At 58.3% G+C, this 15,928-nt stretch overlaps 1 protein-coding gene across 14 annotated transcripts in view; it reads right to left on the reverse strand.

Moving 5' to 3' along the window:
• Positions 1-15,928, reverse strand: part of DAB2IP (DAB2 interacting protein) — a 209,595-nt gene that overhangs the window by 26,667 nt on the left and 167,000 nt on the right. For 10 of the 14 annotated variants that reach the window (XM_042245746.1, XM_042245744.1, XM_042245748.1 and 7 more), the window contains one exon: positions 1,542-1,695. In XM_042245746.1, coding sequence (XP_042101680.1) covers positions 1,542-1,695 — 154 coding nt within the window. Of the gene's footprint in view, positions 1-1,541; positions 1,696-3,313; positions 3,581-6,814; positions 9,688-13,841; positions 14,009-15,928 lie in introns of those variants that run through there. The other 4 variants (XM_042245752.1, XM_027966480.2, XM_060413807.1 and 1 more) reach the window with 4 other exon arrangements.

A 15,928-nucleotide genomic window follows, 5' to 3' on the forward strand; every position in this document is an offset into this window, starting at 1 on the left:
GGAGGGACACTGGCTGCCAGGTCTGACGGCACCGCAGCCTCAGGGAGGAGGCAGGACGAGATGCACGGTGCCCCCTAGATTTTATGTTTGCAGGTGGTGCCCCAAGGCCTGTGGTCCCAGAGCAGGATGGTGACAGGACAGTGTCCAGCCCCGTGCCAACTGGCGCTTGAGTCCTGCCTCGGGGCCCTCTGTCCTCAGAAAAGCATCTCTCTGAGTCCACCGTCATTCTCCTGGAGATGGTGGAGACAGAAGGCACGGGCTCCTGCGTGAATCGGAGGACCCTGAGGTCTCCCTCTATCGCTGGAACCACAGGCACCCCGGAGACAACCGCGGGTCAGCCTCAGGGTTGCCTTGGTCCTCAGCTGACACCTGCTGACGGTGCTTCTCTTGCTGAACATGATGGCAGTGGTGGTCACAAAGGGCTAACCTATTTGAGGCCGGACTACAGAACCGAGAATGGTCTCTCTGGGTGTGCTGGGCCCTGGAGTCTGTCCTGGAACCCTTACCCTCCCCACCCTGTCTGGCTTGCTCATCCTCCCATCTTCTCTGGGAGAGGAAGCCCAGCCCAAGCTGCTCCTACTCTGTCCCACTGTCCTCTGCACCTTGCTGAGGGCCCTATCCAGCCATTCATGGGCCATACAAGACACAGCATCTCCTGCTTTACACCAGTGGGCAACTAGCATCAGGCGCCCCCAACCCCAGACAGAGAAATCGGAGCCCAGGGGATTCCAGTAGGGCCAGGAGTCCTGAACCAGAAATAGCACCCAAGGGGGCACAGGGCTAGGGCAAGGTGCCAGGTACCACCCCAGTCTCCCCTGGAGCTGGGGGTGCCAGGAGGTTGCCACAGCAATTCCATGCTCATGCCTCTATCGGAAAGCTCCCCTAATTATGCAAGATCGTCGGGGGTGGGAGGCTTCCCAGAGACAGAGGTGGGAAGAGAAAACGAATAATTAGAGAAGCAATTAGGAACTCCCAGGAACACCTGCGACATTAGTTATCCGGGTCCTGACTTGGCCTCGTGAGCTCTGACATCTCTGGACCAGATTCCCCGTCTACAGGAGGCACTGGACAGGGATCCCCAGGGAACAGCCTGGCTGGGCGGGGTGGCAGCCCCTCTGCCCTCACACCTCAGGTCACAGAATGGTGGGGCATGAAAAGATCCTGGCTCTTATTATGCAGAGGCCAGAGAAGGGGGTGCTCTCTCCACGCCCCCACACCACACTGGAGGAGTTTCGCAGAGAGGTGAGCAGGCTTGAGCCTTCCACATACGCCTTGGATGTCCCTTCCACCGACTCGGGACTCCTGCACATCCCCACATGGGAGACAGTGCTGGTCAGCCTCCAAGGAGACCACAAGGCAGGAATGAAGCCCCCATCTCCCAGCTCTACTTGGTCTCTTGGGAGTCCAAAAGCTCTGACAGTTTCTGGCCACTGCCCCCAAAGAGTGGAGGCCACAGGACACTCCAGGAGGGTGGCTGAAGGAGACCTGGCCTCCTGTGGGAGGATACCTGGGCCTGCCCCGCCCCGCTCCCCCGGACCCACCTCGAAGCAATAGTCCTGGCCCAGGATGCTGCTGTGCACGGGCTTGATGACCACCTCCTCCTCCATGCTGAGGTCCAGCGCCTCCACTGCGCTGCTGGGGCTGAGCAGGGACTCGTGGGAGCGAGACTCTTTCAGCCTGGGCATCAGATGAGACCTGGGGGTGGGCGGCAGGGGTGTCAGGTCAGCCTGCCCTGTCCCCTCCCTTCCCCTCTTCTCCCAGAAGGCCTGCCCAAAACCCCCTGCAGAGGCCATCACACCCCTCAACACCCACAGTCCTTTCTGTCTTGAGGCAGATTCGGGCGTGTGGGGGGTGATGGTGGTGCTGGAGACAGAGACCCGCAGGGAAGAGGAGACCCGACCCAGGCAGCCTTCCAGGGTTGGGTACCTTCCCCACCCCCCACCCCCGGTCCCCTTGCAAGACAGAAGCAATCGCCCTGTCCCAACATTTCTCCAGGCCACCACTGCCGACGGAGCCCTTTCGCATACCCAGGACATCCACCCACCGGCCCCAGGTGAGGCAGGTGTGCCGTGGGACTCTGTGCTCCCTCCTTACACCCGAGGACCATGAGCCTCAAAACGGAAGGGATGGAGGCATCTCTGCAGTGCTGAGAGGCACTCAGTGAGCGCTAAGAGGCAGACAGGGTGCACGCGCTGGGGCTCAGGGGCCAGGCCAGGGTCAGGGGGCCCAGCACAGATGGGCCCTGACAGACTGGCTGTGGACCTGGGCCCACTGTCACCTGCTGTGTGGCCCTGAGCAAGTCACTTCCCTGAGCCTCGGTTTCCCCTTTCCATGGAAAGCATATCAGATGGCACCTGGTGCTTGATGGAAGTCCACCCAAAGAGGCAAAGGTCCCTTTCCAGAGTCAACAGAACACAGCAGGCAAGACACTGGGGCCCTTCTCCCACAGCTAGGGCACAGGAAAAGCCAGAGGACCAGCCAGGCCTGCTAAGAGCATCCCAGGGCAGAGGCTGGGCAGGCCACGGCCCTATGCAGGTCCAAACTCTACGCTAAGCTCACCTAGACCTCCCCAACTCCAACACCCTCCAACCATTCAGCTCCTGGCCTCCAAGGGTTAAGCCATCACCTCTCCCTGCCTCCCGCTAAAAAAGACCCTCCCTCACTCAGGTTAGTGAGGCATGGTAGGACCACCACACATCTCCCCTCAGGGCACACACCCTGGAACCCATTTCCACAAGCACCTGCAGTAAGAGAAGCTGAGGCCCCTAAGTGTGGACCCAGGAGTTCAGAGATGAGCTGGACCGGCCCTACCCAGAGGGCATCACAGGCTGACTGACAGAGGCCACCCTCCAGCCCCAACACTCTGCATCTTCCCTGGCAACTGTCCTCTTGTAGGCACGGCATGGGAGTCAGAGCTGGAAATGGGATCTCAGCTCTTGTGGAGCCCACAGCCACACCAAGAGACCCAGTCAGGTTCCCCCTAAGTGCTCCCCCATGCCCAACAGGAAGCAGGCACAGGGCAGGGCTCCGGTTGGTCGCTGGAGCAGAGCCAATGCCCTCAGGCAGGACTTCCGAAGGCTCCCAGCTGAATGGACCAGAGCGAAGCTGAGAGACAGGCTTAAAACCGAATGGAACCCACCCAAACCTCCCCAGGACCCACTCGAGAACTAAGGCCAATGGCATGCACAGCTGTGGTGCCCCTGCACCTCCACTACCCTCTCTGGGAGGCAGCACTGCGTACACGCAGACACACACACACTGCCACACCACTCACAACACGCCACTCCCCTCGAGGCGCTGACAGCCTTCTTACCGTGACGAGCCCCCCAGGTCCTGCTCGAGTGGCCCAACCTCCTTTCCCCTCCCAGAGATGACCAGTGCCGTGGGTGGAGCTGCCATCTACTGAGCTGAGATTCCATCCTGGGCCTCCCTCCTGGAATGCGGCTCCATACCTCAGTGAAAGGCCCTGCCTCAGACGCCAGGGAAATCACCCAGCCTCCGATGGGCCGGGACTCAGGCCCCCAGACCAGCTGTCTGGGGCTGAAGACCCAGCCCATCGACCAAGATCGGGCTGCTTTCTGGCCCAGCCCGGAAACCCGCCAGGTAAGATGCCGGGAGTGGAGGGGGTGGAGCACAGACCCAGGAAGTACGGGGAGGAGCTGGCAGGCTGGGGCCGCCTCCTGCCTGGGGCACCTGAACCAGCCAGCTGGGGAAAGGCAAGGGAGACTCATTCTATGGACTGGGCCTGCCCAGGGAGACCCCGGTGGTGGTGGGGGGAGTGTCCTGGTTCTACAGCCCCAGGAGACCTGGCACACCTAGGGCAGACCCCAAAGCAGCCAGAGCCTCCTGGAGCCTGTGGCTGCAGACCCCTTCTCCTCCTTCCCCACCATCCTGCTCCACGAACATGCCCCGGCTGGCCCGGGCCTCACTTAGAAGGTTCCTGATGGCACAGAAGTGCTGTGGGAAGCTCGCAGCTGAGGCATCCTGGGCCAGCCCTGACCCTCCCCACCTCCCAGGGAGTCTCTCAGTGGCAGGACCTGGAGCCCCCACCCAGCCCCTGCAGCCCAAGCTGACCAGGAGGAGGTGGAGGAGGGGTGGGAGCGGGGTCCCGGGAGGCCCAGTGGCCACTCCTAGGGAGTGCTTCTGGGACAGGAGTCAAGGGCTGGGCTCTGACCACTGCCCCATAATGGGGAGGCCCAGTGGGCCTGTGCTCTCTGACTCACATGCAGATGCTGTCTTTCCTCTTACCTGAAGCCTACCTGCCCCCGAACTCCCCACAAGGCTCGTGGGGGAAAGAGGCACCAATCCGTCAGGCCCTGGCATGCAGCACTGGGCCCAGAGGGGAGCCAGTCTGCTGTGCCCCTGCAGGGTGGAACCTCCTGGCAGAAGGAGTCTGTGGACGGAAGTGACTGATAAGATGACTGACGGGCTCAGGGAGGGGAAAAGGTCACGTGGACACTTCCTGGACCCAGGAGGCCCACCTCACAGCCTAAGAACCACCTCTTCCAGGAAGCCAGCCAGCTCTGTTCCAGGCCCACAGCACAGCACCCCTAACATTCCACTCAAGGACTCCAGCCCCATCCATCACCACGGCAGGCTTCAACCCAGCCCGCCTCTGCTCTGGCCAGCATTGTTGAGCACTTCCTTTCTCACCTCCAGCCCCTGCCTTGTTCCAGGCTGGGCCTGAAGCCCATCCCGGGAGGGAGGGAGGGCACAGGCCATCAAAGGCTGCCAGACTCCACAGGGGCAGCGAGTGGGCACAGTGTCCCTTCCCAGGAAGCTTGGTAAGGCGATGAGACGGCGCCTGCTCCTGCCCTGCTCATGGGCGCCCACCTCCTCTAGGTCAGGGCACTCGGCTGATCACATTCGACGGCACACAACTCTGCCGGGAACACTCACCTGCCCATTTCACAGAAAGGTAAGATGGGCTCGGGGAGCGGCAGTCCCTGCATCTGCCCAAGGCTCCTGCGGGCAGGGGGACTGGTTGGTCCGGGAGCCCTGCCCATGGCTGTCCTGTGTGGTATGGGGGCCTGGGCTCGGAGGCTACCATATGCAAGGCCCACACCTGGGTCAGGCCCTTCCTTGCTGCCCTGAGGCTGGGGTGGGAGAGAAGGTGGCCCAGCACGCCCACGGCATGGCCTCCCCCAGGGACCTCTCATGGGCTCTGGGGACCAGAGTCTCAGTCTTTGGTGAGATGGCACGGAAGAGGGCAAAGGCCTTCGCAGGGGGCTTTGCCTGTGCAGATTACTCCCAAAGCCCAGGTTTGGGCTACTTCTCACCCAACCCTGCCAGGGACGCCACATGACCACAGCGTGTCAGAGAGGCTACAGAACCAGGTCTCACCACCGGGCTGTGGGCTCTGCGTGCCTGGCCCTTCTCCCAGGGCCTGGCCTGCCCTGGGCCATGCCCGCAGGCGACACCACACACAGTGCTTGGCTGAATCCTCAGACTGAGGGGTGGACAACGACCTGACCCCGGAGCGGCCTCCCCCGATAAAGCAGGTGACCTGCCCACGGTCTCAGCTCCCTCCTGGTGTCACTTCGCACCCCAGCAACCCCTACCCCCAGGGACCCTTTTCCTTATCTGAAACAGAAACGACTCTTTGTCTCAAATGGAAATAAATGAACAAGCACAGAGGACGGTTTGCAGGGAGGGGCACTCCCCAGGCGCTGGAGCCATGAAGAGAGGGTTTCCCACCAAGGCCATATAAGCTCAGCTGCAGCCCTGCTGCCCAGGGTCCACCTCACCCTGGGCTCCTCTTCCCTGGGCGTCACAGTTCCCTCACGCAGGCCTCCTCGGCACCCAGCAAAACCTTCAACACCCAGCAAAAGCACCTCTTCCTCCAGGCAGCCTTCCCAGACTCCCTGGGCAGAGATGGACTTCGAACCCTGACATTTATCATGCTGTGCTGGAAGGCCCGTGGCAGAGCAGGCCCTCGCCAGGCAGGAGGCTCCTCATGGGGAGGGCTGCATCTGGAGCAGGGCTAAGATTCAGGGCCCCGGAGTTCCAGGACCAAGGCCCTGAGGTCAGCTGAGTCATGGGGAGGGAAGGAGGGCGGCTGGGATGGAGGAGAATCCGCTCTCAGCCCTCAGACGCTGTGAGCAGGAGAAGCGACAAAGCAACCCAAGCGCTGGTCTCGGGGACAGCTGCACCCCGAGATCATCCCAGACCCAGCTGATCTCTGGACCCTCAACAGCCCCCAGCCCCTGGAGGTCCCCATGTCCCCCTTTCCCCACCTGGGCTAGCTGCTCAGGAGGTCTTTACCTGTACTCTCCATGCATGGAACCCTCATAATTCCCCGAAAGGAAGAATTGGGGGATGCCACGATTCTCAGGCTACAGGCAGGAGAGGCAAGGCCACAGGGGAGGAAGGCTGCCCTGACCTGCCCTGCCTCTGAGAGGTGTGTTGGTTCAGGCCCAGGGGCAGTTGAGGGGGACGGCACCCTCGCACCAGATGGGCCCCTCTGCCTTGCCCCTGCAGTCTCATAGTGCTTCAACCTGGGGTTGAGCCCTCCCTGCAACTCTGCTCCCACACAACACCCCCCAGCAAGTGACCCAGACTCTCCTCTGCGGCAGGTCCCAGGCCAGCCGGAACTCCCACCCTCTGGCAGCCTCTGTTTGAGCTGTCTCCTGAATGCGTCCCACCTTCCCTCCAGTCTCTCTCACGCGACAACGGCCTTCTTTCCCGGCCTTCTAAGCCCAGTGTGAACATGGCCATCATCACACCGTCCCCGGTCTCCCTGGACAGATGAGCGCTCACACCCAGGCCGGGTAGCTGAACACCACTCCGCACACTTTCCCACCCGACTCCTTACCCGATTCTCATGAGAACTTGTCAGGACCGAGGGACTGCACCTCAGAAAGGCCAGGCAGCTCGCCCAGGATGGCACAGGTGGCAAGTGGCAGAGGGGGACCTGAGCCCCACCTGGCAGACTCCGAGCCTAACGGCATCCGCTCGAGGCTCCATCTCCCCACTGGCGGCCTTCTGGGGCCTTCTGGGGCCACAGTCAGCTGACCTGCTCACCGTGACCCCTTACTCCAGGTCAGGGAGAAAGAAACCAGGGGGCTGGCCGGGTCGGACAGCCTGTGCCCGGGGCCCGGGGAAACATGGGCTTGCCACAGGCACGGGCGGAGCCGGGGCTGGAGATATGGCCAGGCCCCAACAGCAGTCCATTGTGAGGGCGGGCAGCGGGAACAAGGGGACATTGTCCTGGCTCCAGGGCCTCGGCCTTATCTGATAGCCTTCCAGCCAACCCACGAGCTGGTTTTCAACTCCATCCTTTCTTCTCTGAAAAGGTTAGTGACACAGAAGTTTAGCAAATTCCCTATTATTTCAAGGAGGGAGGCGACTTGAAAATAAAACGTGTGATAATTAAAAAGCCCTGTGAGACCCCATGGGGAGGACGTTTCCAGCTGCGGGCGGGGTGAGCGGAGCGTGGGACTGGATGGCCTGGAAAGCCAGGGGCTCAGAATCGCCTTCCAAATCTCAAAGGGGCAGAGGGAGCTGCCGTGCATGCCTCCCGTGGGCGGGGCTGGGACCAGGATGGGCTGATTCCAGCTAGACACACTGTCCCTGGGATGGGTGGGCCAGCCCGGTTTGGATTTAGAGGGGAGGGCACGCTGTCTCTGGAGGCATTCGAGGAGCTGGAAGCTTTACATATGCCAAGGAGGGGCTGCCTGCGCTGCTGGGGACTGTTGGCATAACAAACCGGCAGCGGAGTAAGCCCCAAGGGTAAACATACAGCCACACACCTGCAGCTGGGAACAGGCAGGAGCCTAGTGTCAAGGGTGCCGGGTACAGGAGCACATCCAGTCTCCATTCCCTGTGAAACACACAACCCCGAGTACTTTTAACATGTTGTCCAGGCCTCAGTGTCCCTGACTCTTAAGTGGGGAGAGCTGACATACCTTCCTCCCAGGGCTGCTGTGAGGTCAACTGAGACAAGGCCGGGGAGCCGGGGTCAATGCCAGTGGCCACAGCGGTTACTCAGGCCGGCCCCTGCTCTATTCACTGCCTCATGCCAGGCAGCCTTGTAAGGAGCGAGGGCGCAGCTGTGAATAGGCCGATTAAGGGTTACCCGTGTTGTATCAAGGCTGACGTTTCTAGGGTAGCTGACGCTTCTGATGTCTGAGGTGGCGAGGTGGGGGGTTTGTGGGCAATTCTTTGCCCCTTTCCCCTGACCACTCAAACCTCCTACCTTCCCCAGGCCTGTTTCCCCCACCCACAAACAAACTGCACCTACCCAAATGCTCTGGGATGCTTTCAAAAACAAACACCCCCATCCCCCCAATAAAAACTCTTAACTTCCTAAAGTGAAAGGATGAAAGAGGGTGTCTGGAGGGGGCAGGAGACCCCACCGAGGGGCCACGTGAGCCCCTCTGCCTGGGACTCCGAGCACAGACTCCCCCAACCTCTCACTCTCCTGCCTGTGTGGTCTTGGGTCACTGCCCACAGCCAGGCCTGGAAAGGGCAGACACCCTGGACAAGGCTGGTCTCCACGGAGGAGGCACCCACTGCAGGGCTGGCAAGACCCATGGACTCTGGAGTCAGGTCAGAACATGCCAACCATGCTCCCGCCTGTCACAGGCAGGCAGGTCCAGGGAGCTGAGCCCACAGGGGAAGGAGCAGGTCCTGGGCACAGTCAGGGTGAGGGCGCTGACCTCCTGGGAGTCAAGCAGCAGGATACAAACAGGGCAGCTCCCCCCTACTACACACACCCCCAGGACACCCAGCAGGGTCATCTCTTCCCCAGGCCCGGCCTGCCCTGTTGGCCTGGGAACCGCTGGGGTCCCAGGGGCAGGGAGAAGAATGCAGCTGTCTGGTGGTCCCCAGGGCCTTGGGGAGAGAGAGCCTGTCCTTAAAAGGCAGGGAGGTTGGCTGCCTGGCCTGGGAAGGTTTCCTGGGATGACAGCGCCTGGAGGCATGGCCCCTCTTAGCCAGGGTTCTTGCCATCCAAAGCCAAGGGGCAGATGCCAGCTGTCACTGGAGCTGGTGTGACCCCATCCCCGCACACACTGAGCTGGGAGCTCCCTGGGCTGGGAGGTGCCCGGTCTTCGGCCTCGCCCCACCCTGGAGGCCTGTGCCTCCCTGACACTGCAGGGCTGAGCTGGAGGAGGATCCATACCCGTGACCGAGACAGAAGGCCAGGATGGCTCATCACAGGCCACGGCTCCATGCAGCCCAAAGCCTGGCTCCCATGGTGCCCTGTGTAGGCTGAATGAGTGATGCCACGGCAGCCTGCACTCAACAGACACCAAGTGCCTACCACGTGCCCGGCTCTGCTACAGGTATTCTTTCCAAGGTACACACACCATCGGACGGCCTTCTCCCAACCGCCCTGCATGAAAGGAGGGATCACCCCAGCAGGAAGGGGGTAAAGAACTCAACTAGACCTAATGAGCCCTGGCTCAGGGGGCAGCCCTCCTTGGACACAGCCTGTCAATCTACAGGACTGGACGCAGCAGGCTTCAGGACACCAGAGGAAACTGAGGCTGGGAGAGGAGGGGCTTGGCTTGGGGGCACAGCGTCAGAAGTGAAAGACGGGAGCCCAGTGGCCCGACTGGCCTCTGCTGGGACAGTCTGGTACCCACCCCACCCCAGGCCAGGCCAGGCCAGGCCTGGAGGTCTGGGATCCCATCAGCCTTGCACCCTGGCAGGGGCCCGGCCTTCTCATCGGGAGGGGAGGGGAACCTGGCTGGCAGGTCCTGGGCTCCTTCCTCTTCCTCTCCGCCTTTGATCTGCCTGGATCAGCAGGGCCCTGAACAAGTTCTGACCTCGCTCCAGACTGCTGCTTCTTCACTTCAGAGACTATGACCAAACCCCCAATATGTCAACTCCCCACTAATGTAAGGGACCACATGCTAACCACATCCACTCCTCCTCCGGTCACCTGCAAGCCGGTCAGCGATACCTCCTTCCTGTTGGTCACCTGACCCACAATGGTTTGGGGTGAGACCACCAACATGAGTGGTGTTGATGGCAGGGCCCCTCCCAAGCAGGAGGGGTGCCCCTCAGCATCTTGACCATCCCCCATGCCCCCTTTCTAATTCTGCAGCATAATGGACTTTTCAGAGAACATTCAGGAACACATTTACCTCCCCACATCCCCACGTCATTTTGAGGGGGGGTGGTTGGGCAGGAAGGGCAAGGGGCACACAGAGAGAGAAGAAACAAACCACTTTCCATCTATTCCCCCAAGTTATCCTGCAGCCTGAATAATTTCGGGTTTTTAATCAATAGCTGTCAGACTTGTCAAATTACTTTGGGGACCGCAAAGCAGTTTTTAAACATTCATAAACCTCAGTAGAACAGCGAAGTGCCCTGAATTTTAAGAGAAGAGCATCTGAGGAACACTCATTGAACAGGATGGGATTTGGGCAAATGGAAAGTGAACTGAGGGCTGGGTGCTCCTCTTGCTTCTGAGTAGGGACAGCTCCCTACCTCACCCCACCCCACCCCAGGTCCCCAGGAGAAACTGTCCAGCCACTTGGCAAGACTAAGCAGAGTGACCCCTCAAACTCCAAGGTCCCCTGCGGAAAGCACCCCCACGTGGGAGCACCTCGACGTGGGAGCATGGCACCAGCCCTATCCGGTGTACCCCCGCCCTTGCCAGGCCCAAAATACCAGGCTGCTGCCCGTCCGGGGCTGGACAGCAACCCCCTCCACTTGGAGGACCCTGATGAAGGGACAGTGCTGTCCCTTCCTGTGAGCCCAGGCTGCACCCCGCTCCCCCTTGCACATGTGAACATGCCCCTGCATGCCCTTGGCCCCATGGATCGCACTGCGGATCACGCAGGGTGCGACTAGCTTACGACTGGCTCCCCCACCCCCACCGGGACCATAAATACCTCCAACAGCTGCCTCGGGCCCTGGGGACTCATGACCCAAGTGGGAAAGGATGATGAAATGAAAAAGAAGCGTGAACTGAAGAACCAAGGACTTCCACTCCCCAAGGAAACAACTTCCTCTCTGGCTCATCTAATTCCTCCCCACTCTCCACTTCCAGGAAGCCCTCCTAGGCTCAGTGAACCCCTCTGAAGAATGTCATCATCTCCCCTCTCCCCTCCTCCACCCGAGACACAAGTGCCATGCCAGGTGGCCTTCTGGTGTGTTCACATTACGGTGACAAGGTGACCTGGGGACTATCCTTCCCCCATGCCTAGGTACTAAGCTTCCTGCCTCAACCAAAGACGGATCACTTGTCAACACAGCCAAGCCCCTGGCATTGTGTGGCTGATGTCTGGTATAATGTGGTAACCCTGAAGAACACACACATATACACTCCTCTGCCTTTGGTCAAATTCATTAACCTGCATGCCTCAGTTTTCTCATCTGTAAAGTGGGGGCAACACCACCTTTGGTGCTATGGGTGTAACCTGACATGCAGGAGCCCTGTTTTCCCAGGGCTTTCTGCCCCTTCCTGCCCTGCAGCACTTCAGCTTTAAGTAGGCACCTCCCAGTTCCTATTTAAGGAGTGACAGGCATCGTAGGTTCTGGTGCTGCTGCTAAGTCGCTTCAGTTGCGTCCAACTCTGTGCAACCCCATAGATGGCAGCCCACCAGGCTCCCCCGTCCCTGGGATTCTCCAGGCAAGAACATTGGAGTAGGTTTCCATTTCCTTCTCCAATGCATGAAAGTGGAAAGTGAAAGTGAAGTCGCTCAGTCATGTCCAACTCTTCGAGACCCCATGGACTGCAGCCTACCAGGCTCCTCCGTCCATGGGATTTTCCAGGCAAGAGTACTGGAGTGGGGTGCCATCGCCTTCTCCGTAGGTTTTGGCAGCAGTGTCCGTTTCCTGTCCTGTCACCGCTCAGGACAGGGGACTCTGTGGCTTCAGGGAGACAAGGAGCAAAGACACGAAGAAGAAGGGGCACCAGGCCAAGGGAGCATAGCCCTCAGGTGGGCCTCGGCTTTCTCACCTGACAAATGGGCTGCCCTCACCTCCTCCAGAAGTCTGCTGGAGGTCTGTTATGCTAACACCCCCACCCTGGTTTGAGCTAACCTGGTGCCCCAGTATACAGTTACTGGGCGCCTCTCCAGTATGCCAGCACTGAGCCTGGGGTGCTGAGCCTGGTTCCCCATCCTCCCAAAGCCTGGCGTCTGGGAGTCCCAGAGGGCCTCAGAGCTCTGATTCCCAGACTGAAACTCGCGGGAGACAGCTGGAGTGGGTGGCTGCCAACAAGCCACCGGCTCCCAAGTCGCAGGCACAGGCACAGACTCATGGCAAGCCCAGGGCCCAGCTGCCAAGTTCCTCCTGCTCCTAGTGACCTCGGCGATTGCAAGCCATCCCTGGCTCTCTAGGACCCTGCCTCACCCATGACACCCTGCACACCTCGAAGTGCCCTGGCACCCTATTTAAAGGACTCCACATCGCTGCCACTTAGGGGTTCCAGCCACCCAACCTCAGTTAAGAAAACACACCCTGAAGCCTTGAGGGGCTTCCCAAGGCCAGAGAGGGTGCCAGGCTCCAAGAGCCCACCCTCTTCTCCCACCCCACACTGCTGACTCTAGGATAAGCTAGCCCTGCCTGTCATTTGCCACTGGCCCACAGGATTCCGACCAGTAAGGCTGTACACTGTAAATACAGCCTCCGAGGCACATCCCAACTCAGGCATCCTGGGTTTCGCACCTCCACCTAGAACACACGCAGGAGGCCAGTGAGCCTTACCCATCCATGCCTGGCTCAAAGACCACCACCTCCGTGCCGCCTGCCCATCCCAGCTGAACTGACTCCTCCCCCCAGGGCTTCCCCTCTACACTCTGCCCCTACGGGAGCAGAGGCTCAGGGAAGTCTAGGAGCTTGCCCAAGGTCACAGTTCACAGGCACAGCCTGGCATCCGGGCTCCAACTCCAAACTCTTTCCACTGCCTGTCAATGTCTTTGAGGCTTTCACCAAAGCTACAGAAACCGTGTGATCAGACACACCAACTTTCAGGTAACTTAGAAAAGTTGTGAGTCACCAGACCTCCACTCAGAGCCGCCTGCGTCAGCTCCTGTGTCACCTGTCGGGAAAAGAGTGAGGCGGCCACTAGCTGGTAGGGGTCGGCAGCCCCCCAGCCGTGGCAGTGAAGGTGGGCAAGGCTTAGGACCACGGAGACTTGTGAGAAGCCAGGCACGGGGCTGGAGCACCAGCTCGCTCTCCTCCCCACAGCAGTACCAGACAAGAAAAAACCCCGATTTCTCCCGAGAGGGGTAACTTCCTGGGCATACACTGCTGCACCACAGGCTCCTGACAACTGTCGGAAGCATTTAAGCTGGAGCAAAACACACCCCAAACTCAACCCCATGGCAGCCTCCGGATCAGGGACCAGACAGAGGCAGGGAGATCGAGAGAGAAAGACTCCGGCTGGGGGCCGGGGCTGGGGGAGAGCTGACACGGCCCCTGAACCCCAGCGCAGCCCCACCCAGTGCAGCCCTGGACTCGGTGATTCCGAGCAAAGGCCAGGCTGCTCATTTCCCGGTTCTCGGTTCTCGGAGCAGTCACAGCGGCCCCTGGGCCTGCTCACGGAAAGGGGCAACTGACACTGGATTTCCTCTCTTTTAAAAACTAAAAACAGCAACAACACTCCTCCGTTTCTCGCTTTTTTGGCGGGCCATCCTAATTGCTTCCACATTCTGGGCCGGCGGGTGATGCCTGCAGCGGGGCAGAGACACCATCGCTGGGGAACAGCCGAAGCCCTCCCAAGGCCAGACACCCTCTTTGCCGGACCGTTCCCACGAGCCTCGGTTAGGTGCTCCCTGGGCCCGAGAGGCTGCTCAGGGGCCAAGGCTGGCGGCCACCCCCCTGCCCTCTTCCCCGGCCTCCCTCATCCCGACCCCTGCTAGGGCCATCAGGTCACTCACCATCCCTCAGCGCGGCCACCAGGCTCGGGAAACCGAGGGGCCGGGCCAGCCACCCCTGCTGCCCGCTGTCCCCCACCGGGCCCAGCCAGTCCAACCCCGCTCTGGTCCTAGACATACCGCTCCAGCCCCGTCCGCTGGGACTGAACATGGCTAGTTAAACAAAGGCTAAGTTCCAACTCTCTGTAATGTGCTTTTAAAGGGCCAGTGTCCCACTTGGGGTTGCTGAGGACTTAAAGGCACAGCTCCCTTTTTCTGTACAGGACACAACACAGCAAAAATCCCCAAATCCCTCAAAAGTCAGGATCAGATTAGAAGTCTCGGGAAGATTTTAGACAAAATGCCCGATAGTAAAAATCCAAATTCATCTGTTGTTCACTTGCTAAGTTGTGTCCAACTCTTTGCGACCCCATGGAATGCAGCAGGCCAGGCTTTCCTGTCTTTCACTGTCTGCCAGAGTTTGCTCAAATTCACGTTCATTGAGCCAGTGATGCTATCTATCCATCTCATCCTTTGCCACCCTCTTCTTTTGCCTTCAACCTTTCCCAGCATCAGAGTCTTTTCCAATGAGCTGGCTCTTTGCATCAAGTGGCCGAAGTATTGGAGCTTCAGCATCAGTCCTTCCAATGAATATTGAGGGTTGATTTCCTTTAGGATTGACTGGTTTGAGCTCCCTGCTGTCCAAGGGACTCTCAAGAATCTTCTCCACTATGACAGTTCAAAAGCATCAAATCTTTGGTGGTCAGCCTTCTTTACGGTCCTATTTTCACATCTGTACACAACTACTGGAAAAACCATAGCTTTGACTAGATGGTCCTTTGTCGGCAAAGTGACGTCTCTGCATTTTAATACACGGTCTAGGTTTGTCATAGCTCTCCTTCCAAGGAGCAAGCATCTTTTAATCTCATGGCTGCAATCACCATCCACAGTGATTTTTGGAGCCCAACAAAATAAAACCAGTCAGTGCTTCTACTTTTCCCCTTCTATTTGCCATGAAGTGATGGAACCGGATGCCATGATCTTAGTTTTTTAAATGCTGAGTTTTAAACAAGCTGTTTCACCCTTCTCTTTCACCCTTGTCAAGAGGCTCTTTAGTGCCCCTTCATTAATTCTGCCATTAGGGCGGTATCTACCATCTGCACATCTAAGGTTGTTGATATTTCTCCCAGCAGTCTTGATTCCAGCTTGTGACTCATCCAATCCAGCATTCTGCATGATGTACTCTGCATGTAAGTTAAATAAACAAGATGACAATATATAGCCTTGACGTACTCCTTTCCCAATTTGGAACCAGTCTGTTGTTCCATGTCCAGTTCTAACTGTTGCTTCTTGACCCACAGACAGACTTCTCAGGAGACAGATAAGGTAGTCTGGTATTCCCTTCTCTTCAAGAATTTTCCACAGTTTGTTGTGATCCACACAAAGGCTTTAGCATAGTCAAAGAAGCAGAAGTAGATGTTTTTCTAGAACTCCCTCACTTTCTTTATGATCCAATTAATGTTGGCGATTTGATCTCTGCTTCTTTTGCCTTTTCTGAACCCATTTTGTACATCTGGAAGTTCTCAGTTCATGGATTGCTGAAGACTAGCTTGAAGGATTTTGAGTATAACCTTACTAGCATGCAAAATGAGTGCAGCTGTCCAATAATTCAAACACTCTTTTGCAATGCCCCTTCTTTGGGACTGGAATGAAAAGTGACTTTTTCCAGTCCTCTGGTCACTGCTGAGTCTTCCAAATTTGCTGACATATTGAGTACAGCACTTTAGCAGCAGCATCTTTTAGGATTTGAAATATTTCAGCTGGCATTCCATCACCTTCTCTAGCTTTGTTTGTAGTGATGCTTCCGAAGGACCACTTGAGGCTCTAGGTGAGAATACACCATCATGGTTTTCTGGGTCAACTTTTTTATATGGTTCTTCTGTGTATTCTTGCCACATCTTCTTAATCTCTTCTGCCTCTGTTAGGTCCTTACCATTTCTGTCCTTTAGTGCGCCTATCCTTATGTGAAGCGTTTCTTTGATATCTCCAGTTTTCTTGATGAGATCTCTAGTCTTTCCCATTCTATTGTTTTCCTCTACTTTCCTGCACTG

Source organism: Ovis aries, chromosome 3 (assembly GCF_016772045.2).
Source record: "Ovis aries strain OAR_USU_Benz2616 breed Rambouillet chromosome 3, ARS-UI_Ramb_v3.0, whole genome shotgun sequence".
Taxonomy (NCBI): Eukaryota; Metazoa; Chordata; class Mammalia; order Artiodactyla; family Bovidae; genus Ovis; species Ovis aries.